General features: G+C 51.8%; 5 protein-coding genes across 9 annotated transcripts in view; 2 read left to right on the top strand and 3 right to left on the bottom strand.

Annotated features, from left to right (window-relative positions):
* The first annotated feature begins 32 nt into the window (after nucleotides 1-32).
* On the top strand, nucleotides 33-6466 carry Wdr6 (WD repeat domain 6). The gene is made up of 6 exons (XM_057767385.1): nucleotides 33-246; nucleotides 2192-4673; nucleotides 4783-4872; nucleotides 4956-5072; nucleotides 5164-5282; nucleotides 5359-6466. Exons 1-6 carry the CDS (start codon nucleotides 138-140, stop codon nucleotides 5820-5822), a joined length of 3381 nt encoding a protein of 1126 aa, XP_057623368.1. The 5' UTR covers nucleotides 33-137; the 3' UTR covers nucleotides 5823-6466.
* Dalrd3 (DALR anticodon binding domain containing 3) lies at nucleotides 6006-8832 on the bottom strand. The gene is made up of 12 exons (XM_057767386.1): nucleotides 8668-8832; nucleotides 8294-8589; nucleotides 7927-8171; nucleotides 7771-7850; nucleotides 7562-7690; nucleotides 7266-7339; nucleotides 7107-7168; nucleotides 6914-6996; nucleotides 6655-6831; nucleotides 6477-6587; nucleotides 6319-6387; nucleotides 6006-6223 (listed from the first exon to the last, which is right to left on the bottom strand). Exons 1-12 carry the CDS (start codon nucleotides 8830-8832, stop codon nucleotides 6104-6106), a joined length of 1611 nt encoding a protein of 536 aa, XP_057623369.1. The 3' UTR covers nucleotides 6006-6103.
* A 2498-nt stretch (nucleotides 8833-11330) lies between these two features.
* Nucleotides 11331-13227, top strand: Ndufaf3 (NADH:ubiquinone oxidoreductase complex assembly factor 3). The gene is made up of 5 exons (XM_057768066.1): nucleotides 11331-11894; nucleotides 11995-12190; nucleotides 12642-12708; nucleotides 12786-12886; nucleotides 12957-13227. The coding sequence occupies exons 1-5, from the start codon at nucleotides 11686-11688 to the stop codon at nucleotides 13071-13073; spliced, it is 690 nt and encodes a 229-aa protein (XP_057624049.1). The 5' UTR covers nucleotides 11331-11685; the 3' UTR covers nucleotides 13074-13227.
* A 259-nt stretch (nucleotides 13228-13486) lies between these two features.
* Impdh2 (inosine monophosphate dehydrogenase 2) lies at nucleotides 13487-18525 on the bottom strand. Of its 2 annotated transcripts, XM_057768647.1 has the most exons (15): nucleotides 18343-18525; nucleotides 17911-17959; nucleotides 17285-17386; nucleotides 17114-17188; nucleotides 16599-16805; nucleotides 16075-16162; nucleotides 15710-15909; nucleotides 15539-15629; nucleotides 15353-15448; nucleotides 15061-15132; nucleotides 14275-14418; nucleotides 14045-14189; nucleotides 13814-13957; nucleotides 13649-13732; nucleotides 13487-13560 (listed from the first exon to the last, which is right to left on the bottom strand). In XM_057768647.1, the coding sequence occupies exons 1-15, from the start codon at nucleotides 18438-18440 to the stop codon at nucleotides 13539-13541; spliced, it is 1617 nt and encodes a 538-aa protein (XP_057624630.1). In that variant the 5' UTR covers nucleotides 18441-18525; the 3' UTR covers nucleotides 13487-13538. The 2 variants fall into 2 exon arrangements, with proteins under 2 accessions (XP_057624630.1, XP_057624631.1); XM_057768648.1 differs by lacking the exon at nucleotides 15061-15132 and having other exon boundaries at nucleotides 18343-18524.
* Nucleotides 18526-18782: 257 nt separating this feature from the next.
* Qrich1 (glutamine rich 1) overlaps nucleotides 18783-24112 on the bottom strand; it is a 41229-nt gene continuing 35899 nt past the window's right edge. For all 4 annotated transcript variants that reach the window (XM_057766497.1, XM_057766494.1, XM_057766495.1 and 1 more), the window contains 4 exons: nucleotides 22876-22984; nucleotides 22377-22528; nucleotides 21818-21908; nucleotides 18783-19763 (listed from right to left, as the gene is read on the bottom strand). In XM_057766497.1, the coding sequence (XP_057622480.1) occupies nucleotides 19571-19763; nucleotides 21818-21908; nucleotides 22377-22528; nucleotides 22876-22984 (545 nt within the window). In that variant the 3' untranslated portion in view covers nucleotides 18783-19570. The remainder of the gene's footprint in view (nucleotides 19764-21817; nucleotides 21909-22376; nucleotides 22529-22875; nucleotides 22985-24112) is intronic.

Here is a 24112-nt window from a genome sequence, read left to right as displayed (position 1 = left end):
CGGCCGAGCGCCGGGGCTCTGCTACCTGTAGCTAAGGACTCGGGAGCTCTGCACCGCGGCTCTTCAGCAGGCGGCCGCTTCTCGCGAGAACGCAGCTCTCTTCTGGTTGTGGCCGCTGCGGCAGCTTGAGGAGCGACATGGAGGCTCTGGAGGCTCTCCGGGACTTCATCTGGCCGCGGGCAACCTCGGAGCTCATACTCCTCCCGGTCACGGGTCTGGAGTGCGTTGGGGACCGGCTGCTGGCGGGTGAGGCTTGATCGGCTCTCGTCGCGCTAGCGGGCGAAGAACTAGCCGGTCCCCTGGGGTGGTCGCCCCGGGACAAAGGGATGCCCCGGAGAGGAGGATGGGCAGTGGGCTGGCGACTGGCCGTGGGATAAGGCTGGGTCGGAGGACCTGCCCGCGGAGGGCGGGGCTCGAGAGACAAAAGTCTGTCGTAGCCGTGGCAGCTCTTCATCAATTGCAGTGGAGAGGGTGGGCAGAGACGCGGGAAGGTGTAGGGGGGATGCAGGCATTCTGTGTTGGGGGGAAGGGCGTGTGCACCCCTAAATGAGCTCACATGATCTAAACGAGTGGGGAGGTAAAGAATGAGCAGCCCCAGGGGGCGTGGCAGGGGTTTGGCCTCTGGGTAGGGTGAGTTCCGCCCCCAAAGATGAGGGGCCTGAACAGGGTATGGTCGCCAAAATTAGCGTCCGTTACTAATCTGAGTAGCGCAGTGCTGGGAGAGACCGGGACTGAGGGCCCTCCTGGGATGGTTGGGGCTCTGGGCCGACTGGGTCAGTAATCACATGCCCACGGGTTGGTTGTAAAGGTCTAATGCCAAGCCTCTAGGCTCTGGTGACGACACCAGTGGTGGTAGTTTTTATATAGGTCCCTAGCACTGACTAGTGTGTCTTGGGTCAGCCATCATTAGCCCCAACAGGGTTGTGTGTATGCCCATGTGGTGAGGGTATAATCTAGAATTGATAAGGGGGGGGGCTGCTGGTGCAAATGTTGGGTTGCTCCAGTGAGCTAAACTCTCTGGAGGTGGGGCCAGCAACCTCTTCTGGAAGTGAAATCTGCAGACTCTGAAGAAAGAGGAGATAGAGAACAATAGGAGAGGAGTCATGTTGAGCCCCCGGGTTCCGGCTGGGCATGGGCAGTGCCTGGCAATGAGCAACTGAAATGACTTGGGGAGGATGAGATGGTGGGAAACAGCTGCAGGGTGGCCAAAAGGAAGCTGCGAGTCTGATTGTGAACGCGTCTGTGGGCTCCATACACATGGGTATGGGGGTAAGAGATTGACCAGAAACTGTAAGCTGGTATAGAATAGGAGATACTGCACAAGCCAGAAGGGGGCACTGGACAAGCCTCTGAGCATAAGTTAGGAATGTGGGTAACACAGAAGATGCTGTCTAGGTTTAACCCTGTCAGATCTTGGGGTTACAGACAGTTGTGAGCTGCCATGTAGGTGCTGGGAATTGAACCCTGGTCCCCTGGAAGAGCAGTCAGAGCCCTTACCAGTGAGCTATCTCTCCAGCCTCCTGTGCAGGGACTTGCTACCTTCCAAGGGCTCTTTGTTGTTGCTGTCTGGTGCTGGTTAGGCGTTCTAAGATTCAGTCTTCTAGAAGGGTTCCCACTGACCAGCGGTGGGGCCAGAACTCAAGCCTAGCTGCCTGTCTACAAAGCGTGGGCTGCCTCTGCTCCCCACTCATGCCCCGTCATTGCTTCTGAATCCGCACAGGGTTTCTGACTAAGGAGGGATGCTGGTTATAGGCCTAAAGGGTGGAAAGGTGACACAGCCTTTTCCCTCAGGGAGGTTGCATGTAGAGACGGATGAAGCTGAGAATTTGGGGCCTACAGCAGAAGGGGGTTGAATGATGGACACCAGGGGGAGTTCCTAGTGACTATACATTAAGGATAATTGATAGCCAGACACAATGGCACAGTGCTATAATCCCAGGTTGGGAGGCGGAGGCAAGAGGATTTTGAATTTAAAGCCAACCTGGGCTGTGAGAACATCACCACAGAAACAAGTGACTCAGAGGTGCATGCATTTGCAGTAGAAGCCTAGCTGAAGCTGAGGCCAGGACTTCCTAGATTTACTAGGACTTTGTGTTCGATATGTTAAATTACATGCTAAGCAGTGTTCTGCTCCCATCTCGTCACATAGCATTAGGTGAGCAGCTCTGATGTGGTCTTTCCCTCCGTCTAGGTGAGGGGCCTGACTTACTGGTATACAACCTGGACCTTGGTGGGCATCTCCGGATGTTGAAGCGAGTGCAGAGCCTGCTTGGCCACTATCTTATCCATGGGCTCCGAGTGCGACCAGAGCCGAAAGGAGACCTTGACTCTGAGGCCATGATAGCTGCGTTTGGGAGTAAGGGACTCAGAATTGTGAAAGTTAGCTGGGGTCAAAGCCATCTTCGAGAGCTCTGGCGCTCTAATCTGTGGAACATGTCCGACTGGATCTGGGATGCACGCTGGCTCGAGGGTAATATAGCCCTGGCCCTGGGCCACAACTCAGTGGTGCTGTATGACCCAGTGATAGGGTGCGTGCTGCAGGACGTCCCCTGCACAGATAGGTGCACCCTCTCCTCAGCCTGCCTGACTGGAGACACTTGGAAGGAACTGACCATAGTGGCGGGTGCCGTTTCCAATGAGCTCCTGGTCTGGTATCCAGCAACTGCATTAACAGATGGCAAACCTGTGGCACCTGACCGTCGGGTCAGTGGACACATGGGTGTCATCTTCAGCATGTCCTATCTGGAGAGCAAGGGTCTGCTGGCAACTGCTTCTGAAGATCGAAGTGTCCGTATCTGGAAGGTGGGCGACCTCCGGGTGCCTGGGGGTCGGGTGCAGAATATTGGTCACTGCTTTGGACATAGTGCCCGTGTGTGGCAGGTGAAGCTCTTAGAGAATTACCTTATTAGTGCAGGCGAGGACTGTGCCTGCTTGGTGTGGAACCACGAAGGTGAGATCCTGCAAGCCTTTCGGGGCCACCAGGGCCGTGGGATCCGGGCCATTGCTACTCATGAGAAGCAAGCCTGGGTGATCACTGGGGGTGATGACTCAGGCATACGACTCTGGCACCTGGTAGGTCGTGGATACCCAGGCTTGGGTGTCTCAGCTCTGTCCTTCAAGTCCCCTAGCCGGCCAGGTGCCCTCAAGGCTGTGACTCTGGCTGGTTCTTGGCGAGTACTGGCAGTGACTGATGTAGGGGCCCTGTACCTCTACGACCTTGAGGTCAAATCCTGGGAGCAGCTGCTGGAGGACAACCGATTTCAGTCTTACTGCCTGCTGGAAGCAGCGCCTGGGCCTGAGGGCTTTGGACTCTGTGCCTTGGCCAATGGGGAGGGTCTTGTCAAGGTTGTCCCCATCAACACTCCCACTGCTGCTGTCGACAAGAACCTGTTCCGTGGGAAGGTTCACAGCCTGAGCTGGGCCCTCCGTGGCTATGAGGAGCTTCTGCTGTTGGCATCAGGCCCTGGTGGGGTAGTAGCTTGCTTGGAGATCTCAGCTGCACCCACTGGCAAAGCCATCTTTGTCAAGGAACGTTGCCGGTACCTGCTTCCCCCAAGCAAGCAGAGATGGCACACATGTAGTGCCTTCCTGCCCCCAGGTGACTTCCTGGTGTGTGGGGACCGCCGTGGCTCTGTGATGCTATTCCCTGCCAGACCATGTCTGTTCAAAAATCCTCGGGTTGGAAGCAAGGCTATTACTGCAGCTGAGGCACCTGGAACTGGGGGTGGCAGCGGGGGGTCTGAGAATGTTGTAACAGGGTTAGTCCCAGTATCCATCCTCCGTTCTCTGCATGGGAAACAGGGTGTGACCTCAATTACTTGCCACGGTGGCTATGTATTCAGCACAGGCCGCGATGGCGGCTACTACCAGCTCTTTATTCATGGCGGTCAGCTCCAGCCGGTCCTAAGGCAGAAATGCTGTCGAGGCATGAATTGGATAGCTGGGCTTCGCATGGTGCCTGATGGAAGCATGGTCATCTTGGGTTTCCATGCCAATGAATTTGTAGTGTGGAACCCCCGGTCCCATGAGAAGCTGCATATCGTCAGCTGCGGTGGAGGGCACCGCTCCTGGGCCTTCTCTGATACTGAGTCAGCCATGGCCTTTGCTTACCTTAAGGATGGTGATGTCATGCTCTATCGGGCTCTAGGTGGCTGTACTCGGCCAAATATTATTCTCCGAGAGGGTCTGCACGGCCGTGAAATCACATGCGTAAAGCGTGTGGGCACTGTAACCCTGGGCCCTGAATTTGACATACCCAGCTTGGAGCAGCCTGACTACGTGGAGCCTGGCAGTGAGGGGCCGGGCTTTATTGACATCGTGATCACATCTAGCGAGGACACTACTGTCTGTGTCCTAGGGCTTCCAACAGCTACAGGCTCAGCACACGCACTCACATCTGTGTGTAACCATATCTCTTCGGTGCGTGCTCTGGCAGTGTGGGGCATTGGCCATCCAGGTGGCCCAGGTGATTCTCGACCAGGTCTCACTGCTAATGTAGTGTCTGCAGGGGGTCGAGCTGAGATGCACTGCTTCAGCCTCATGGTCACTCCTGACCCCAGCTCCCCAAGCCGCCTTGCCTGCCACGTCATGCACCTTTCGTCCCACCGGCTAGCTGAGTACTGGGACCGGCAGCGCAACCGGCATCGGATGGTCAAAGTGGACCCTGAGACCAGGTAATGTGCACTCCCTGTCATGGGTGTTGATCGGGATCATTGTAGGGAAGCTACAGGCAGGTGTCTCCTGGCTTGTAGGCTCCACCTGACAGCTATGTTCTCCCTGCAGGTATATGTCTCTTGCTATTTGTGAGTTTGATTCCGATAAGCCTGGCCATGGCCCCCTTGTGGCTGCAGCCTGTAGTGATGGAGCAGTGAGGTAAGCGCTTGGGGACAGTGGTCATAGGGGAGACAGGGTATGAGCTCTCCAGGATGAGTTCTGAGCTGCCTCCCCGCCCCCAGGCTTTTTCTCTTGGAGGACTCTGGGCGGATTCTGCATCTCCTTGCTGAGACTTTCCACCACAAGCGGTGTGTTCTCAAAGTCCATTCCTTCACACATGAGGCACCTAACCAGCGACGGTGAGAGAGGCTGTCCTGTCTAGATTGGGTAGGGGCTCCCGTGGTCTTCCCATCCCTTTCACTGATCTGGCTGCCCTCTCCTGGCTTCCAGGAGGCTGCTCCTGTGCAGTGCAGCTACAGATGGCAGCCTGGCCTTCTGGGATCTCACCACTGCCATGGACCGCGGCTCCACTACCCTGGGGTCCCCAGCACATCCTGGGCTTCCCTACCGTAAGTAGTGTGACATCCTTTACCACCTCTCACACAAGATGAAAGCAGGACCCTAACAGCCACTCTCTTCCTCCAGAGCTAGGCACTCCCTGCTTGACGGTCCAGGCCCATAGCTGTGGTGTCAACAGCCTAGACACCCTACCTACACCTGAGGGCCACCATCTTGTGGCCAGTGGCAGTGAGGATGGGTCCCTCCATGTCTTCAAACTTGCTGTGAAGATGCCAGAGCTGGAAGAGGCTGATGGGAAGGCTGAGCTGGTGCCACAGCTGTGTGTCCTAGAGGAATATTCTGTCCCCTGTGCACATGCTGCCCATGTGACAGGCATAAAGATCCTAAGTCCCAGCCTCATGGTCTCAGCCTCCATAGACCAGCGGCTGACCTTCTGGCGTCTGGGGCATGGTGAGCCCGCTTTCATGAATAGCACTGTGTACCATGTGCCAGATGTGGCTGACATGGACTGCTGGCCTGTGAGCCCTGAGTTTGGCCACCGCTGTGCTCTTGCAGGTCAGGGACTTGAGGTTTACAACTGGTACGACTGAGTTATCTCAGTGGTTGGAGCACTGAGCATGGGTCTGCCTGTAGACAGTGGAGCAGGGATCCGCTGTCTGCTCATGCTCAGTGAGCTTTGAGGAAGTGAGTCAGTCCATAGGTTCTTGACTCCAGTACTCCAGTATTGTGCCGCATAGGCGGACCAAGAATATGCCTCACTGTCCACAGTGGGATGAAACTGTATTTATTTTGCCTTTAGGTGTCCAACATTTGTGAGGTTTTGTCTTTTTCCCAGTTGGTGACTTTGTAAACATTCCCAGCTATTGGGCCCTTAGATGTGGCTCAGCGGGGGGAGGCCCAACATAGCCAAGCCTGTGTGGAACACCTCTTGTACTGCCCTCAGAAGCTGTAGGCGGGCAAACATCTGACCAAAGAGGTGTGGCCGAGGTTCCTGAAAGAAAAAAACCAGGCTCATCCTCTTGTTCCCTTCATCCTTACCCTGTGTCCCCTGCGTTGCCCACAGACGCCCTTCTGCCGTATGCTCACCCCTAGAATGTGTACTCGGTTGTAGTATGAGCTGAAATCCATGCTGAGCTGCACCAGGAACTTGCACACCTAGAGATAGAGGTTGAATCACTGAGCTGTTGTCTTGTTCTTGTGTCACAGCCCAGAATAAAGACTAGTGTGTAGTGTCTGTGCCTCACCGTCTCTGTGCGTACAGGGGTGTGCAGCCCTGGGGTGCTGGCCAGGCTCCCAGTCTGCCTCAGCAGGTCCAGGAACGGAAGGACACTGTTGAAAAGCAGCAGCCACTCACCCTGTGGGAGACAAGGGTGCTAAGACCAAGTCCTCTGCTTGTGGCCATTTCTCAGGAGGAGCACTCACCTCGTCATGGAGGAGTGAGAAATCCAGGCTGCTCACAAGTGGAAAGGTGGGATACAGACCTCGCTCCACCCCATGTTTGTAACCCTCGAAGAGCGTGGCGAGGCGGGCGCAGTTGTACATGACAAAAGTGCCGCTCTTTGTGCCCTTCGTGGAGGTGGTGCTGTCGGCCAGCAGGAGCTAGGGGATGGATCCAGCTGTAGAGGGCATGGGCACTACACCGTCCTCCTCGGGCTTAGTACTGTGACATACCCAGGCTTACTTGGTTCTGTGGAGCTGTGCTTAGCATCTCAAATTTGATGGTGGCCACAGAGAGGACATCAAAGGTCTCAGTCCAGACTGGATCTGGGGGTGAGAGATACAGGCTGGTCAGTGTCTACAGACAAGGAACAAGGACTAGAGGTTTAAATGATCTGCCGGTACTTCAGGGCACAAGCAGGGTCTCCCAGGTATACCTTGTGCCAGGTTCCCACCATGCTTCAGTGCTGAGGCCTTACACACCTGAGCGTATCTGAGCCTAGGAAAGAAAGCCAGTGAGCAAAGTCCCAGTGGAAGCCCTTCCCCACATCTCAGCTGCCCCTGGCTTTGGCTGGTCTGCCTGCCAACTCACTCACTGGTAGTACTCAGGGGCAGTCATCAGGGTGCCAGGTACACCAGCTACTTTCACTGGGCCACAGACCAGGTGCTTCTGTGAGAGAATGCAAGGGCTCAGTCCAGGTGGCCCTCCCTTGCAGCCTGCAGGGAGCCTACATTGGTTACTTCTCCCAGTCTGTAACCACTAGTCTCAATACCTCAAGACCCAGTCCAACTTTGTTGGCCCTCACGTCAGCCTGAACCTGTGCTCTACAGGCCCTTTGGGTTTTCAAGGGCCTTCAAAAACCTTCAAGGTGGTTTACTTTTGAAAACCAACCTGTTTGCGAGGAGCCTGGTCATCCAGCTTTTGCCAAAGCAGATCCAACTTTTGTTGCTGCACCGCCTCCTCACAGCTCACCACGTGCACAACCATGCAGCCATCTACACCAGCGTTTGGATCCCCATCCTGAGTAGAGAGAGACAGGACAGTTATTATAAAGATGCAGAAAACTAGTTTGGGCAGAGGTCAAGACTGGAGCCACTAACCCGGCCTGGGTGGCCGCCCTCTGGCCAATGGCGCACAGCCTCCTGCAGCTCAGACAGCACAGAGAGCAGATCCTCAGTCACTACAGAAAACAAGAGAGACACTAAAGTGCTTGGCAGTGCAGAGGTCCCCCACCCCTGTTTTGGCCACTGTCCTACCCAAACAGTTGTCTATGCTGGGGTCATAGCCAGCTGAACGTCTCTTTTCTACAAGTTCCTTCAGACACAGTCGGCCTAGGACTCCAGGGGGCACTGTCTCTTTAGAATTAAGTTCTGCAAACACACAGGTCCTCAGGGTTTCGGTTGAGGCGCACTTCGAGGTAGTGGGCCAGTCCACCAGAAGTTTCTGCAGGAAAGTTGCCATGTGCGAGTCCCGCACCGAGGGCACTGGACACACACATACCCTACAAAGCAAGGGTGGCTGTCTCAGCCTGCGAACCAGGTCCAGATCACCATGACTTCTCACCTGCGTCTGTCCCCAAAGGGTCAGTCTTTTGCCACTGCAGACTGGAACACAAGCGCTTACCCATGAGCGCGTAGCGTCCGCGCTAGGTGATCGGCCACGAGCACAGCACGTAGCTGGCTCAGGCGGAGTGTGCCGGGGTTGCCGCGCAATGCGGGGCAATGCAGAATAATCCGCGGGCCCGGCGAGGCAGGCTTGGCGGGAGTAGCATAGGAAGCTAGGGCACCGAGTACACGCTCGAAGACCGCAGGCCGCTGTAGCTGGAGCGATAAACCCGCGGGTGTTGACGCGCAGCGCAATACAGGGGCCACCCCTGGACCCTGCAGGCCGGCGACCGCACGGAACACGCACTCTGGCACCTGCGGGCAGATGGGCGTGTGAGTGGACCCTAGTTGGCCTGGAACGGGCTGTAGATTCCCCGACCAACTCGCACCCACCTGCCCGTCCCCGAAGCGCGCCTGTAGCGCGCTTCGCGGCGCCAAGAAATCGCGGACACGCAAGTGCCGGGCGTGCGTTTCTTTGAACCACACCGGGCTACCAGGGCCCACTGCGGCGTTAAGGGCCTCCAGTGTCTCCCCCACGCCAAGGCGCCCTGTCGCCATGGCGACCGGAAGAGTGAGAGGAACAGGAAGTAAATTAGCCGTAGAGCTTCCGGGAGGTTCGCTTGGCTGGGGCGGGGATCCGGCAGTGGACCCTCCTGAGTGGACTAGAGTGCTGGAGCGTGCCCGAGAGAGCCTACATTCAACCCACCGCTTCCAGTGTTCCTCCGACGGCCGTTCCTGCATTCGTGAGCCCTACACCCAAAATCTCGGGGTCATTTTTGCGCCTAGATTTTTTTTTTTCATCGTCATCCTTAATTATTAATTTGGTGGTGGGTCTTTGTCACCAGGCGAGACATTTGGTCAAAGTTTCATATCTTTGTGCTTATGTGATGTTTCATTTTTTGCCCCATTTAAACAAGATTTAAATGTCAGACAAATTGTCAGTGGAGTAAGGCTGTATCATTAAAGACACTATCTGGTTTTTCGAGACAGGGTTTCCCAGTGTAACAGCGGAACTAGCTTTGTAGATAGACCAGGCTGGGATCAAACTCACTGGGATCCACCTGCCTCCGTCTCCCGAGTGCTGGAATTAATGCTGTACACTACCACTCCCATCTTCCAGTCAAGACACTTTACTGCCTACTTGAAAAGCAAAGAAAAAAAAAACTTGAATTCTTTCCGATCATTTGCACGCCTTTCCTCATTAGCGGTATGGTGTGTCTTTATTCCCAATAAAAGAACCTGATAGAATTGCATGCACCTCTTGATACTTGAGGAATTAAGTCATCATAATTTCCAGAATTACCAGCCTTTAATGTTTTTCCTTTAACCTGCTGTTACTGGCACCTTTGATTGTTCTTTAGATAACTGGTCAGTTTGAGACAATTAAACGTGATCATGAGAAGACCCAAGGAATCAGCATACTGTGGGAAAGCTTTCCTCTGTCCAGACGCTTTCATTTCAATGTAACTTAAGTCTCCCACTTCCCCCAGTATTGAATGAATCCAACTAGTGAACTTTGCTCCGGAGAAGAGTGAACTCTAGGGATAAGAAAAGTTTAGCAAGGCTCCTCTCTCGGGGCCAGGGCTCCGAGGCCCTGTTTGGGAGGTGCCGAAAGAGCACTGGGCGGACACGACATTCCCGATGGCTTCTTGGGTGCCCACTCAACGGGAGTGATCGTGTCATTCCAAAGCACTTTCCATGCTGTGGGTACAGCTGCTGGCCGGGCTGGGACCCACCGGCAGTTGGTGATTTAAGCTCTCTCCCTCCATGAAGACGGTTGGGGTGGTTTTTCCCCAGGAAGTGAAGAGCTATCTATAGCGAGCTGCGGGCTGGGCGGCCCTGTGGGACTCACCGCCATTGCGGCCCTACAGAGAGGACCCAGGACCTCCCGTTAGTGTTCTCCGGGGATTCCAGAGCTGGCCATCAGCCTGAGCACTTTTCGTCGTCTCTGCCTGCCACCATCAGCCTGAGGGTGCACCTGAGAGATGGAGATCAGAATGGCCCAGCAGTGTTTCTGAGGTAGAGACCGCCTCATCTGGGCCAGGGCGCTGCTCAGGCAGGAGAGCAGGGAACGAAATCCAAGCGCAGCTGGAATGCTCTGGAGACAACAGCTGCTTTTGGGATTCCGTTGCCCGCTGTCCAGCCGTTGGAGGACGGCTCCTGCCCCCAGGTCACTCGCCCTGGGGCCAAACCGGAACCCGCCCATCCCTTTCCAGTTGGGCAGACAAGTAGGTGTTGTAATCTAGTCTAGTGAGAATGAGGCGCTCACCTGGGCCCCAGAACAATAGAAGGTGGGGGCCTCCCCAGGGACCAGGTCCCAATCCGGATTAGATCAGAAGGGAAGGATTAGCTCTGTGAGTCCCAAACAGCCGGAGCCACTGGTACGGTGACGGGGCGGGCTTCGGAATTCGCCAAGAGGGAAGCGATCCCGTGGGACCCGAGAGGAAGTAAACCCACGCGTCCACTTGTGGGACACCCCAAGGCTCGGGGCTCTTTGTCCGGTGACGCTGCCAGCTCACGAAGTGCCAGGGGCCAAACCGGCCCACATAGCAGCGGCAGGACAGCCTCCCCAGAACCCATTGCAACCGGCCTTGCAAGAACCCCATAGCCAAGCCCCGATGGTGTCGAGCATCCCACCCGTCTAGTCCAGCGGATAGAAAACGCGACCAAGTTCCCCTGAGGCCAGGACAGAACCGGTGCGCAGAGATGCCCAAGCCGCGCGCCACCAGCTTGCCCAGTAGGCCCTAGACTCGGCTCAGGACAGGGGGAGGGAGACTCGATACGCGCACGCAGAGCGCGCGAGGGCAGGGTGCTGCTCCAGGCGCTGTCTACTTGACGTCTGGTCCGGTTCGGCCCAGTGAGTCCCACCCGAACAGCTACTCCAGCACTGCTACGGCATGCCCTTCCGCTGGCTCTAGCTGTCGGCAGACTTGGAGCCATTTTAAGGAGAAGCCCTCTGGCCACACCCCCTCGCGCTCCCGCGAAGCCAATCCACGCCCGGCCACGCCTCTCCTGGAGCGCCGCGCCGCCGCCAACGGTCGCGCGGGTGACGGTTGGGGCGGGCAGCGATTTCGAGCCTCGCCGGGGAAACCTTAGCCACCCGCCCCGCCCACGGAGCCCGAGTCTCCAAAGCCTGGGATTAGGGCCCCGGAGGCTGGCACCACACCCTGACCAGGTGTTCATAGCAGGACCAGGTGCGCGGCTGCCCCGCCCCGGGCCCCGGGAGCCCGGGATAATGGCTGAGAACCCGAGGAGCAGGCCGCAGCTGTGGCCTAAACAATACCCCGAGGGCACCCGTGCCAGCAGGTGTCCCCCACTCCTTAGGGACAGTCGGTGCAGGCCTGCCTGCGGCGGGGTGGGCAACAGGTGTTGGCACAAGAACCGCACGGGGGACCGAGTCGACTGAGACAGATGTCGGTGCCCACCGCGCGGGCCAAGTTGCGCAGTGCCCTCCGGGACGCAAGGGGCGCTGTGGCCGCGCTGAGCCTCACAGCGTTTCGATCCCATCCCTCCTGCGACCCGGTTCCTACGCGCCGTGCAGCCATGGCCACGGCTCTTGCCTTTCGCTGCCTGTACAGAGCGCAGCCTGCGCGGCTCTGTCGCCTCGTCTATCCGCTGTGGTGAGCCCCCCGCCCCGCCCCTGACCACCGGACCACAGAACTTTCCGTCTCCCAGAGTAGTCCGGCCTAGCCACGAGCCTCTGACTTTAGCCCTCCGCAGGACGACCCCGCGACGTGGCCACCGGCTCTCTCCCGCGGATGATGAGCTGTACCAGCGGACGCGCATCTCGCTGCTGCAAAACGAGTTCCCTCAGGCCGTGTACATTGACAGCTACAACAGCAGAGGTTTCACGATCAACGGAAACCGCGTGTTTGGCCCCTGCGCGTTGCTCCCACAGACGGTGGTCCAGTGGAATGTGAGCCCCATCCTGCAGTGGAATTGAAGCCTAGATCCAGAAGCCGTGCCCTCCTAGAAAACTTTTTTTTTTTTTTCGAGACAGGGTTTCTCTGTGGTTTTGGAGCCTGTCCTGGAACTAACTCTTGTAGACCGGGCTGGTCTCGAACTCACAGAGATCCGCCTGCCTCTGCCTCCCGAGTGCTGGGATTAAAGGCGTGCGCCACCACCGCCCGGCTAACTTTTTTTTTTTTTTTTCGAGACAGGGTTTCTCTGTGGTTTTGGAGCCGGTCCTGGAACTAACTCTTGTAGACCGGGCTGGTCTCGAACTCACAGAGATCCGCCTGCCTCTGCCTCCCAAGTGCTGGGATTAAAGGCGGGCGCTACCACCACCCGGCTAAATTTAACTTTATTTAGTATTGCTGTGGGTAAAGGCTGTGTCGACATGTTGAATGGCCTCTTCTCCCATACAGGTGGGGTCCCATCAGGATATCACTGAAGAGAGCTTCTCCCTTTTCTGGATGCTGGAGCCTAGAATAGGTATGGGGCGTGGGTAGGGATGTGTCCTAAGTGGCCTACTTCAGACCCTCAACACATGGTTGTCTCCCCTTTCTTAGAGATTGTTGTGGTGGGCACTGGAAACAAGACTGAGCGGCTGCACCCCCAAGTACTACAGGCTATGAGGCAGCGGGGCATCGCAGTGGAGGTGCAGGACACGGTAGGTGGAAATCCAGCCCAGCCCAGGCTTACTTATTGCATCTATGCTAATTCTGCTGTTTTCATTGCAGCCCAATGCTTGTGCCACTTTCAACTTCCTGTGTCATGAAGGCCGAGTGACAGGAGCTGCCCTCATTCCCCCTCCTGGAGAGACTATACTCCCCTCTTTGGGTCAAGCCGCAGAATGAAACCTCAGAAGAGTCAAGGAGGGCACTGGCATTTTGCAGAGTGCAGGGATGCCCAGTGCTTTCCCAACCCTCTGCCTGTGGGCACTTTTACCACTTGTCATGCTTACCCAGAATAATAACTTATACTTCTACGTACAATTATCAGTCATGTTGCTGGGTGTGTATGCTGACTGGGGGTTTGGAAATGTAAGGGTTAATTGTCTTCAGACAATGTAGGATTCCCTGTTCTCCCTGCCTCTCGGGGTTCCCTACTTGCTCATGTGCAGATTCAAGGAGAACACAATAGCTTTCCTGACTTTCGAGCTAGAACTAACTAGCTTCCACACATGAACTCAATGCTCTGCCACACATAACATCTGTGATGGTAGCTACAAATTTCCATGTGCCTATTGAACTCAAAGATCAATTGTCACTTTTTTCTTTCAAAACTTTTATTGAAAAATTCAAGGCATATACTGGATCTCTTCAGAAAAGCCGCTTCTCATACCTGTAGGCAGAGACTACCTGTGAGCAGAGTCCTCAGGAAGGAGGGTCTGAGGCTGGCAGAAACACCCACCCAAGCACAGGGCACTTACGAATGAAGGCTGTGGACACCACCTTCCACCTGAGCTGAGGATGTTCTCTTTTCAAACTTCAGTTCCCCAGAGTACATCATGGCTCTGTGGAAAGGCAGGGATTAGATGCAGACAGTAGCTGCCTGTACCACTCCCTCTAGTCACGCCCCAGCTACCCACGCTCACCGGACTTGGGTTAACCGCCTGGCACCAATGTCCTGACAGGAATGCTGGATGCCAGCAATCAAGTAAGGGACGAACTTGTGGATAGACCCTTTGTCCTGCACAGCTCCTGAAACTCCTTGGGCCACTTTGATTTTGTCAGCTTCACTGTTGGAACAGGCAAAGAAATGGGCAATGTTGCCACAGGGATGAAACAAAATGCAGGGTTTGCTGGGTGTCATTTTCCTGTCCTACCTGAAATAGCGGTTCTGGCTGCTGAGATGCTTGTCCATGGCATCAAGGGAACCCATACCACGGTACTTCTTCAGCCGGATCCCATCTGAGAAGAAGTACTCACCAGGGGCCTCGGTGGTAGCAGCCAAGAGGGAGCCCATCATGACTGGGAACAAATAAGTAAGCTAGGGAAGAATCTGATCAGTACAGAAAAGGGGGTACCACCCAGCCCGAAGGTGACTAAGCCTTACCTGTAGATGCCCCAAGAGCCAAAGCTTTGGCAATATGACCCACATTTTGGATCCCTCCATCAGCAATAACCGGAACACCAAAGCGCCGAGCATACTCAGAAACCTTGTAGACAGCTGTTGCTTGGGGCCGCCCACAGGCCAACACTGTTGAGAGATGGAGGAACAGAAGGATGTGTGATACTGGGGTGATATACAAGGGGCCACTCAAAGGACCCGGAGCTCCAAAAGACGCCTATACCAAGTCAATAGCTGACAGAGATGTGTGTGGGATGGCTGCTACTCATCTGCCTTCAATAGTACAGTTACGCTGGCTTTGCCTCTGAGTGTGCGCGTGCACCATGTGCAGGGCTCAGGGCCCAATGCAGCCTCAGGCACATGCAGATTATAGCAGCCGGGAAGCCCCGCCCAGCTGGTATCAGATAGGGAAAGAGTAACCGTGCAGTTAGTATCCAGAGGCACAAAGTCAGGTCTAGCCCTTCCTGCACAGTGGGCAGCTCGGGCAAGATGAGGGCAGTGGTAATGTAGAAGAGAGCAGGCTCAAGAACTGATTGAGCCATACCTACTGCAGAAAATGTGGGCAGAGTAGGACCTGCCTCAGGAAGGAGGTCCTGCTCTATGAGTGCCCTAGAAGGAGCTGTGATCTCAAGCAGCCCCCAAACCATGGTCTGTACATCTGTTTGCCCTGCCCCCCAACAGCACCACAAACCCTGGGAGCTACAGCTACAGTCAACCAAGCAGTCGGGCAGTGGGCAGCTGGGCCGGGCCAGTGCGCCGGGCCGGACTTACTATAGCAGCCCTTGACAGTAGAAGGGCATTTGGGGCTGTGGGACTTTATGTCTGGTGGGATCTTGGGAGCCGCTAAATAAAACAAACAGACCAGAGTTTAGAGAGGGCACAGAGCAGGAGCAAGGAGGCCAGGCTAGGCAAGGAGTGGCAGGTGAGGGACGACAAGAACTTGTCTTGCTTCCAGCCATGTCACCCATCCAAGAGGCCTGTGTGGCCCTAGAGTTGCCCATGTTGGAGGACTCAAGTGTAGTTCCCCTAAGAGCCGCTGGCCCCAATCAAAGCATATTATTACCTTCCTGGGTAATGCAGATGGAACCACATCCCATGCCAACTCGCAGAGCGTCCACACCCGCATCTATAAGGTTCTTGGCTTGAGCAGCAGTGACTACTACAGGGAAATAGAAGGATAATGAGGTGGGGAGGGAGCGCAAAAAAAAAAAAAAAAAAAACCCTTACCACCAGGGCCATCTTCTCTTACCATTGCCTCCGATGACTTGGAGATTGGGGTATTTCTCCTTGATGTATTTGATCATATTGATTTGGAAAATGGAATTTCCCTGGGAAGAATCCTAGGAGAAGAAGAAGTTCTAGCTACACCATGACATGGCAATCGGCCCTACAGGCCCACCCTACTTACGTTGTAGCTTACCAAAACCACAACATCCACACCAGCGAGGGCCAGTAAGTCCAGCCTATACTTGTCATCCTCATGAGTGCCAATGGCTGCCCCACATAGAAGCTGCTTTTTGGCATCTTTGGAAGCAAGCGGGTAATCACGGTTCTTCTTCAGGTCTGTCCGGGCAATGATGGCTACCAGCTCATCATTTTCATTCACAATGGGCAATTTTCCTGAAGACAAGACAGGACCCTGATTATTTCTGTGCCCCTTCCCATTTTCAGGGCTCCCCCCCACGACAGGGTTCCTCTCTGTAGCTTTGGAGCCTGTTCTGAAACTTGCTCTGTAGACCAAGCTGGGACTAAAGACTTGAGCCACCACTGCCCATCAGGACTCACCCTTTTTACTGCGCTGCAGGATTTCATTTGCCTCCTTCAGAGTGATGCCTGCAGGGGCTACCACCAAATCTTCCCTCTTTGTCATGATCTAGAGGAGTCATGAGGACAGACAGTCAGACCAGGACACTCCCTTTCCCTTAGACCATACTATCAAAGGACCACCCTGCCCCTTCTGATGGGCACTCAATAACCATTACACCATTGAAATTAGTGTTGCTTGAGTAAGAACACAATACAGGAAGCAGCCTCTCATGGAGAAGGAAAAACCACACAAGAGCAAAGAAAACCAGAAAGATACTCAAGAACTAACTTTTTTGTGGGATAAAAAGCATGAATTCTAGCAGATACTGTCACCAGAGACAGGGAGAAGGGATGCAAAAACCTCACAAAAAAGTTAGAAAGCATGGCCAGGTGTTTTTCGTGGTCAGAAAATGAGGCCATCAGTAATTCACACAGGCAAAAGAAACCGCCTTCCTTCAGCCTGGGTTGTTAAACTTTGGTTGTTTTATGCTATTGACACCCACCTCTTCCAAGAAACGGTCATGCTCTTCCTCCTTGAGAAAATCAATATCCCTTGAGGAAATGATGCCCACCAATCGACTCCCCATCCGGCCTGTATCCGTGATGGGGATACCACAGAAGCCATGCCTGGCTTTGGCCTCAAAAACATCCCGCACGCGATCCTTGGGGCTAAGGACCACAGGATCAGTGATGAATCCCTGTTCATATTTCTGAAAGAGATGGTGAGGTCATTGCATCTTTGAAATCGGCCTCCTGGTGTAAACCATAAGGTCCATGCCTATCTGTCCTTTATGGCAGTACCACAGAACCAAACCAATCCCTCTAATAAGGACATGGTTGGGCTGGATGCACTGTGCACTAGCTCAAGTAATGGGGTCTTTGGTCTTTCTCCTCAGTAACTGAACCCCACAGTTGGAAGAAAGGACCCTCAGTTGGCAGAACAAACCCTCCATTCCCACCCCACTCCACCTCTGTGTAATTCCCAGGAGAACCTGGCCACAATCCTTGCCCTTCTGACCTTCACTTTCCTGACTTCATTGGCCTGGAATTCGGGTGTACAGTTGTGGTGGATGAAACCAATGCCTCCTGTAAGCTACAAGATGAACACACAAGTAGGCGATGAATAAGAGGTACAAGATTTGGCAGAGATGGCACCCTGCCTTGTCCTCCCATGACCCTCCAGGCTCACCGCCATTGCGATGGCCATTCCGGCCTCTGTGACAGTGTCCATCGGTGAGGAAACCAATGGGGTCTTCAGTGTGATTGTCTTAGTTAGAGCGGAGGTCAAATCCTGAGGAGATAAAGAACCACTAGAGATAAACACTGCTTATTTCTCAGGGTCCATAAAACGGCCCTGGCAACCTGCGTCCTCACCAGAAAGACCGTTCCTACTTACTCTACCTCACTCCTCAAGGCCCATTCTGGTGAAGCTCAGATTAGCAAACCACATCACCAGCTGGGTGTGATGATGCCTTTAATCCCAGCACTGGGGAGGCGGATCTCTGAGTTTGAGGCCAACCTGATCTACAAAGAGTTCTAGGACATCCAGGGCTACACAGAGAAACTCTATCTTGAAAACACCAAAACAAAACAAAAAAAATAAACAACCAATCAACCAACTGCACCACCCTCCCTCCTTGATGTTCACAACCCAATTCCTAGAATGCTTACTGTAATCTCAGCATTCCCTCAGAACTAGTCGACACTAGTTCGGGGTCAGCCTGGGTAACCTACCTAGTTTCAGACCAGCCAAAGTTATATAGGGAGATGATCTCAAAAACAAAATAGAAAAACCCAGTCCATTATTTTACTCACCACTTCGTCCGCAGTGAAGTCGATATACCCAGGAAGAATGAGAAAATCGCTGTAGAGGGAATTAGGCAGGACTCTCAGGCTACACCAAGAGAATCCAACTCTATCCCATAAAGCTCTGAGCAGGGAGCTGTATGGACCCCGTGTGCCACAGGCAAGATGGCATGGGTGGATTAGGGACAGGGAGTTTTCTGTCACCGACTTAGCTGTCATTAGTGCTCCTGCATACTGACAATTCCACGTGTCCAGAGAACAGAGTCTCGAGACTTAAGTCCTAAGTACTGTAGAAACGACCCTTTCCAACCCAGTCCTGTCAAAGTTATTCTCCGGAGATTCGTAATTCCCAGAACCTGTTCCCCATGTCCGCTCCCAGACCTTCAACGAAACCCCCATCCGGCCCCTCGCCTCGCCCATGTGGGTGCCCTAGCCCCGCACTTGTAGGTGAGGCCATCCCCGCAGTTGAAGAGCTGCTGCGCGGTGAGTCCGTCGTCTGGCACGTAAGACGTGCCGCCGCTAATCAGGTAGTCCGCCATGACAAGCAAGAGACACCAACGAGCACCTCCGAGGACCGCGCCGCAGAGGCCTCCACGGTCTGCTCCGCGCCAATATAAACCAGACGATTTCGTCATTACGCAGCGTACGTCGCGGACGCCAGGACGCAAGGCATGCGTACTATTGCCACGCCCCGCAAGGAGGCGGAGATAGCAGAAAGGAACAGACGCATGCTCATTGCATTCATAGGGGCTTTTCTCGTCCTGTCCCTCCCAGCGCCGTCCCCTCCTTCCCACACTGGATCTGGGCCCATTCCAATTAAGTTTTGTTCCTATTTTCCCAAAAAAACTCCTCCCCCAAATAAAGACACATTATCCACTAGCATGTTGAAAAGACGTGCTTGTCATTCTTAATAAACAACTAGAATAAGAATACATAAGAGAAAGAGTGGTATCTTTATATGATACACAAGTGTATGTTACAAGAATTCCATCAGGCACAGCAGCCTCAGGTTTAAGGCCTCAATGTTAGGCCAAGAAAAAAAAAAGGCATGGTAAAGTTTTTACTTTAACATCTATGTCACTTGTCATAAAGGAGGGTGTAATAGAAATTGTCTTTAATAAAATCATAATTGAATTTCCTCTCATTTTTCTTTCGTTAAGATGCTAAGTTTATGTCTGAGCATGAAGAAAAAACTGGCTCCATGTAGTCAGTCCAAAGTGAAGTCAGGTGGAGATCCCCAGGAGATTGATCCATCAGCAGCTCCATCTTCCTTGTGAAAGGGAAGGGCCCATATTTGTCCCAACAGTCCAAGACCCTTTCCCCATGCCCCAGACAAAAGAAAAAAAAGAGAATAAAAGCCAGCCACTTCTTAGGACATCTGGCTCTCAAAATCCCAGAGCCCCACGAATCAAGGGGTCTGCCGACATCTATGAAGACTCAAAGGGACAATGATGCCTTTTACATTTTTAACAGAAGTAGCCTGAAAAGCATCGTAACTACAATTAGGTCCGGAAAAAACAAAACAAAAAACAAAACAAAAAACCAACAAAATCCACAGGAAATAAAAAAAAAAAAAAAAAGAAAAAATGGAGGCCTCTTCTTTAGTGTAAAAGTTTTTGTCTGGTTTTTCCTGGATTTTTTTTTTTTTGTCTACTGAGGCTGAGGCACCTCAGTGCATGGTGGTTGCGCTGGCCACGGCAATGGCTTCTTGGATTTCTCGTATAACCAGGATGCGGGTCAGCATCTGTCCCATCTGCTCTCTGCTGATCGGCTGGACTGAGTACCAAATTGGGCTGTTGGGAGCCACCACCGGCTCAGGTGTCAGGTAAAAGGTGTCATTTCGGCCTTTCACACTCTGGGGGCTAAAGAATATTTCAGTAAAAGATGGGCAATAGCATAATTTTAACAATTCCAGCTTAAGCCTCCCAAACACACATTATATGAAAGCTCTTGAGGCAGCAGACTTGCAGGTGTATCACAGCTACAGAGTTCTATGCATTCCACACACCATGCCCAGAACTCAACTGGGGTTACTGTAAAGGCCAGTGACAAGCTGCTATTTTTGTTTATATAAACAAGCTATGATAAATCAACCAGTGTACTTGCTTACTACACCTCAGAATGTGTCCAAGATAGATTTATATAGAAATCTAAATATATATCTAGTTATACATACTTATATATATTTATATATCTATAATTAAATTTATATATAAGTCTATCTATATCCCAGCTGCAGCAGACTTCATATAGAAGAGCTAGCTCTAGCTGTTTAATCATATTGTTGTCTGCTCGTCCAATACATGTACTGTTTGGGCTCACTTCCCCTACAGCCTACGGTGCTGCACCTCTTTCTTGAGTACTTCGTATAATCCATCACCTCACATTCATTCATCCATCTGTTCCACATGTGATAGTTATGTGTGCCAGGTCCATGTCAGGTATAGTGTTAAAGAAGGGAGCAGAACAACTACTAGATAATTCCTGACTAACAAAGTTACACATACATGCAAAAAAAATGATAGCAGTTGAGGGCTACAGAGGAACTAGTCGGAGGCAAAGAAAGGCGATCTGGCTTCGGTGGAGGAGCTGTGTCCAGTGGAGACGAGAAAGCTTAGTGTCCTTGGATGCAAAGTATGGTTATGGGCCAGAACGAGCAGATATAAGCCAGCAGAGGTTCTGTTCAACTATAAAGACTATTGGCAGAGTAGTGAGAAAGCAGTGCAGGTGATATGAACAGAAAGACCCCAACCACAAAAGCTCCTTCTCACGTTGATATGAAGAGGATAGGTAATACCATACTGGAACAAAAAAAAAACAACAAACCCAAACTGACAGAACATGTATGTTTGTTGCTGTCAACTATGTTGATAGCAGCAGTAACAAAATCTAAGGGCAGAGGACCATGGTCATTAAAAAACAGACTTTTTGTTTGTTTTTCGAGACAGGGTTTCTCTGTAACACTCCTGGCTGCACTGAAAATTGCTCTATAGACCAGGCTGGCCTCTGCCTCCTGAGTGATGGCATTAAAGGTATGTGCCTGGTTTAGGCTATGAAGTCAAAATCAGAGCCTGCTGTTGCGGTACACATATCTAATCCCAAAACTTAGGTCAAGAGCAGGCACATTTCTTGTGAGTGGGAAGCCAGCCTGGTTTTCTGAATTCCAGGACAGCCAAAGCTACATAAGGAGACTCTGTCTCCAAAGATTCAGGTCTCAAGAGTTCAGTGATCCCTTTTATATCATTGCTGTGTATATCACACATTTTGGCAGAGCAAACAAAAGTTACTTCTTGGGCCAGGTATGATGGCATATACCAACCATTACTCCCAGCACAAGAGGCAGAGAAAGGTAGATTCTGTTGAGGTCAAGTTTGAGGCCAATCTAGACTAAGTGAATTCCAGGACAGCCTGGGTTACAAAGAGTCCCTGTTTCAAAATAAACAAATTAATTTCTTTAGTAGTACTTGGGATTCAGTTCAGGGCACATTGGATAAGCACTCTAATCCCGAGCAACACCACCCACCACTTCCTTTTACTAACTGTGTGCATGTAAGCCTGCACGCCAGAAGAGTGCACCAAATCTCATTAGAGATAGTTATGAGCCATCGTATAGTTGCTGGGAATTGAACTCAAGACTTCTTGAAGAGCAGTCATTGCTCTTAACCTCTGAATCATGTCTCCAGCCCCAATGTATACTTATGCTGTATGTGCATCTTGTCATGGGGAGGCATTTTGTAGTTCCAGTCTGAGAGCAAATCAGTTCCAAAAGCTAAATATGAAAGTCAGATTTATTGGTGCACACCTATAATTCCAGTGTTGAGGAGGTAGGTGAGTGAATCAGGAGTTCAAGCCTATCTTATCATCAACATACAACACACACATTCACTTGTATGGTTAGGATATAAAGCCTCCTCACCATTTGAAGAGGTAGAAATCGTACAGCTTGATGGGACACCTCAATGGATTCTCTGGATTCTCTGTCTGTTCTGCATACATGTCATCTGTAACTATTAAACAAACAAACATGAGTTCAACCTTCCAGACTCAACAGAAAAAGAAAACTGATTCCTTCAAGTTGTCCTTTGACCACTTGCAAGGTGGTACCTGTGCAAGGGACATGCATGTGTGTGGGTGTAAACACACACACATGCATGCACATACGAATAACTAAAAACAAACATATAGGACAGACCTAGCACAATTGTAAACCTAGATCAGTAACTTTAAGCATTCAACTACCTCAATGAGTAAACACTGGGTGAGAGAGGAAAGGATGAAGCATGGACACGAAGAGAGAAAAGCTTTGTTCTCCAGGGCATCCCTGAGCCTATGAGAAATGTTTGCAGTTTCTAGTGAAGGAGAAGGAAATGGACAATTTCTACACAGACAACCTCAACTTACACACATCCCCATAATGACAAAGGCAGGCTGGATAAGCAGTAATGGTTGCTATCATTCCTGTTTCCGTTCTCTACCTTTCTGGCCAGTCTGATGGATTCCAAGGGCCTTCAGATAGCGGATACTCGTGCTTTTATCCTTAGGATTCGAGGGGTTCTTCTTTGTCTGTCGAAGGACCTTGGAGAAAGCCAGCTTCATGTGCTGATCTACTGTCTTCAACAGGAAGTACCTGGACAACAAGCACAAGCAAGGCAAAAAGAGGGATGCCAAGAGGATGACGACTTACCTCAAGTCCATTAATGACTCGGATGAACCATCCCCCACTCCCAGAATCTGAGCAGGGTCATGTCTATGCCATTGTCCAGAAAAGAGCCATATTAAAATGGATTTGGAGGGGGATCCCACAAGGCAGTCTGCATCTTACCACTCACTATACAAAAATGCAGCCAAATGGAACCCAAACTAGCTCAAATTTCTGAAATGTGCCAGAGGGACACAGAAGTTCTCCTGGTGTCTCCACTGTCCACACTGGTAAATGCCAGGAGTAGCTAAGAATGTAGCTTCTAAAACACTTACTTGGTATTAAAGAACATGAGGGTGGTCAGCAGTGTGGAAGGGGAGTGTGCCCCAAGCTGTTTGCACTCCCACAGCATCTCTTCAGTCACATGGCTGGGCAGAACATAGCCTAGGTGGAACAGAGCACCACTGCAACAACTGCACGACAGAGGTCCACAAACACAAGAACCAGAAGGGACAAGGACCACACAGGAACACAGTATCAACAGAGGAAATATCCCTAGGGTATGGTTAAAAACTCCAGAGCTAGGCCAGGCAATAGTGGTTCACACCTTTAATCACAGCACTTGGGAGGCAGAGGCAGGTGGATCTCTGTTCAAAGCCAGCCTGGCCTACAGAGTGAGTTCCAGGACCAGTTCCAAAGCTATACAGAGAAACTGTGTCTCAAAAATCCAGAAAGAAAAACTCTAGACGTAGTTAAAGCACAGACCCTTGGTTCACAATCAAATTTGTGGGGCAGGACACCATAATGATTACTTGTTTCCCTTTAAGATTCAAGGTGGTCGGTCACTGTTGGTGTTGTTCTGAAGAACCATAGGTTCTATGACTGTTGAGACCTATTTCCTCCACACACATCAAAGATGATTAGCGCAAAACATGTGTTTAAGGAAAGTGAAGTCCATAAAGCTATAACCCAAACTGTTTACTTTAAGAAAGGTTAGATCATATTTTCTTTTTTTATGATTAATTTTATTTATGCATATGAGTGTTTTGCTTGTATGTATGTATATGCATTGTGTGAACTGTTTGGTGCTTGTGAAGGTCAGAAGAGGGCACCTGATGCTCTGGAAATTGAACCCAGGTCCTCTACAAGTGCAACAATTTCTTTTAACCTCTTAATCATCTCTCCAGTCCTTAGATCACATTTTCAGGGTGTCTAGGGTAGAGACTTGGAACATATTTATCCACTATCTCTAGAAAGCAAGGCAATTTCATGAACAAAAGGAAAGACTGATACTTGCACTACTACACGTTTCCTCCAAAATATACCAGGTATTACTCATACCCAGGTAAACATATAGCTACAAGGTTCAAAAGACCCACAGTTTGAACCTGGATAAGCAATAACATGCCATTTAATTTGACCACTATGGCACCTTCATGTGCTCAAGGCCATTACAGAAGTGTAAGCATTTGTATGCTGGGGACATGTCTAGCAGATGAGCTGACACAGCCGACTTCTCCAAGACTTTTTTTTAAAAATATTTATTTATTCTGTATACAATATTCTGTCTGT

The sequence above is a fragment of the Chionomys nivalis genome, chromosome 4, assembly GCF_950005125.1.
Source record: "Chionomys nivalis chromosome 4, mChiNiv1.1, whole genome shotgun sequence".
NCBI lineage: Eukaryota > Metazoa > Chordata > Mammalia > Rodentia > Cricetidae > Chionomys > Chionomys nivalis.
This window is presented reverse-complemented; position numbering and strand designations above follow the sequence as displayed.

Excerpts from the sequence above, each read along its gene's own strand:
- Dalrd3 (XM_057767386.1), bottom strand. The coding sequence starts at position 8,832 with ATGGCGACAGGGCGCCTTGGCGTGGGGGAGACACTGGAGGCCCTTAAC. Across the intron at positions 7,691-7,770 it reads AGGGCGGCCACCCAGGCCGG|GATGGGGATCCAAACGCTGG; the intron begins GTTAGTGGCTCC and ends CTCTCTACTCAG. Across the intron at positions 6,832-6,913 it reads GCACAGCTCCACAGAACCAA|CTCCTGCTGGCCGACAGCAC; the intron begins GTAAGCCTGGGT and ends TCCATCCCCTAG.
- Impdh2 (XM_057768647.1), bottom strand. The coding sequence starts at position 18,440 with ATGGCGGACTACCTGATTAGCGGCGGCACGTCTTACGTGCCAGACGAC. Across the intron at positions 17,387-17,910 it reads ACTTCACTGCGGACGAAGTG|GATTTGACCTCCGCTCTAAC; the intron begins GTGAGTAAAATA and ends TTATCTCCTCAG. Across the intron at positions 15,910-16,074 it reads CCTGCAGCGCAGTAAAAAGG|GAAAATTGCCCATTGTGAAT; the intron begins GTGAGTCCTGAT and ends TCTTGTCTTCAG.
- Ndufaf3 (XM_057768066.1), top strand. The coding sequence starts at position 11,686 with ATGTCGGTGCCCACCGCGCGGGCCAAGTTGCGCAGTGCCCTCCGGGAC. Across the intron at positions 11,895-11,994 it reads CGCCTCGTCTATCCGCTGTG|GACGACCCCGCGACGTGGCC; the intron begins GTGAGCCCCCCG and ends AGCCCTCCGCAG. Across the intron at positions 12,887-12,956 it reads CAGTGGAGGTGCAGGACACG|CCCAATGCTTGTGCCACTTT; the intron begins GTAGGTGGAAAT and ends TTTTCATTGCAG.
- Wdr6 (XM_057767385.1), top strand. The coding sequence starts at position 138 with ATGGAGGCTCTGGAGGCTCTCCGGGACTTCATCTGGCCGCGGGCAACC. Across the intron at positions 247-2,191 it reads TGGGGACCGGCTGCTGGCGG|GTGAGGGGCCTGACTTACTG; the intron begins GTGAGGCTTGAT and ends CCCTCCGTCTAG. Across the intron at positions 4,873-4,955 it reads TGTAGTGATGGAGCAGTGAG|GCTTTTTCTCTTGGAGGACT; the intron begins GTAAGCGCTTGG and ends CCCCGCCCCCAG.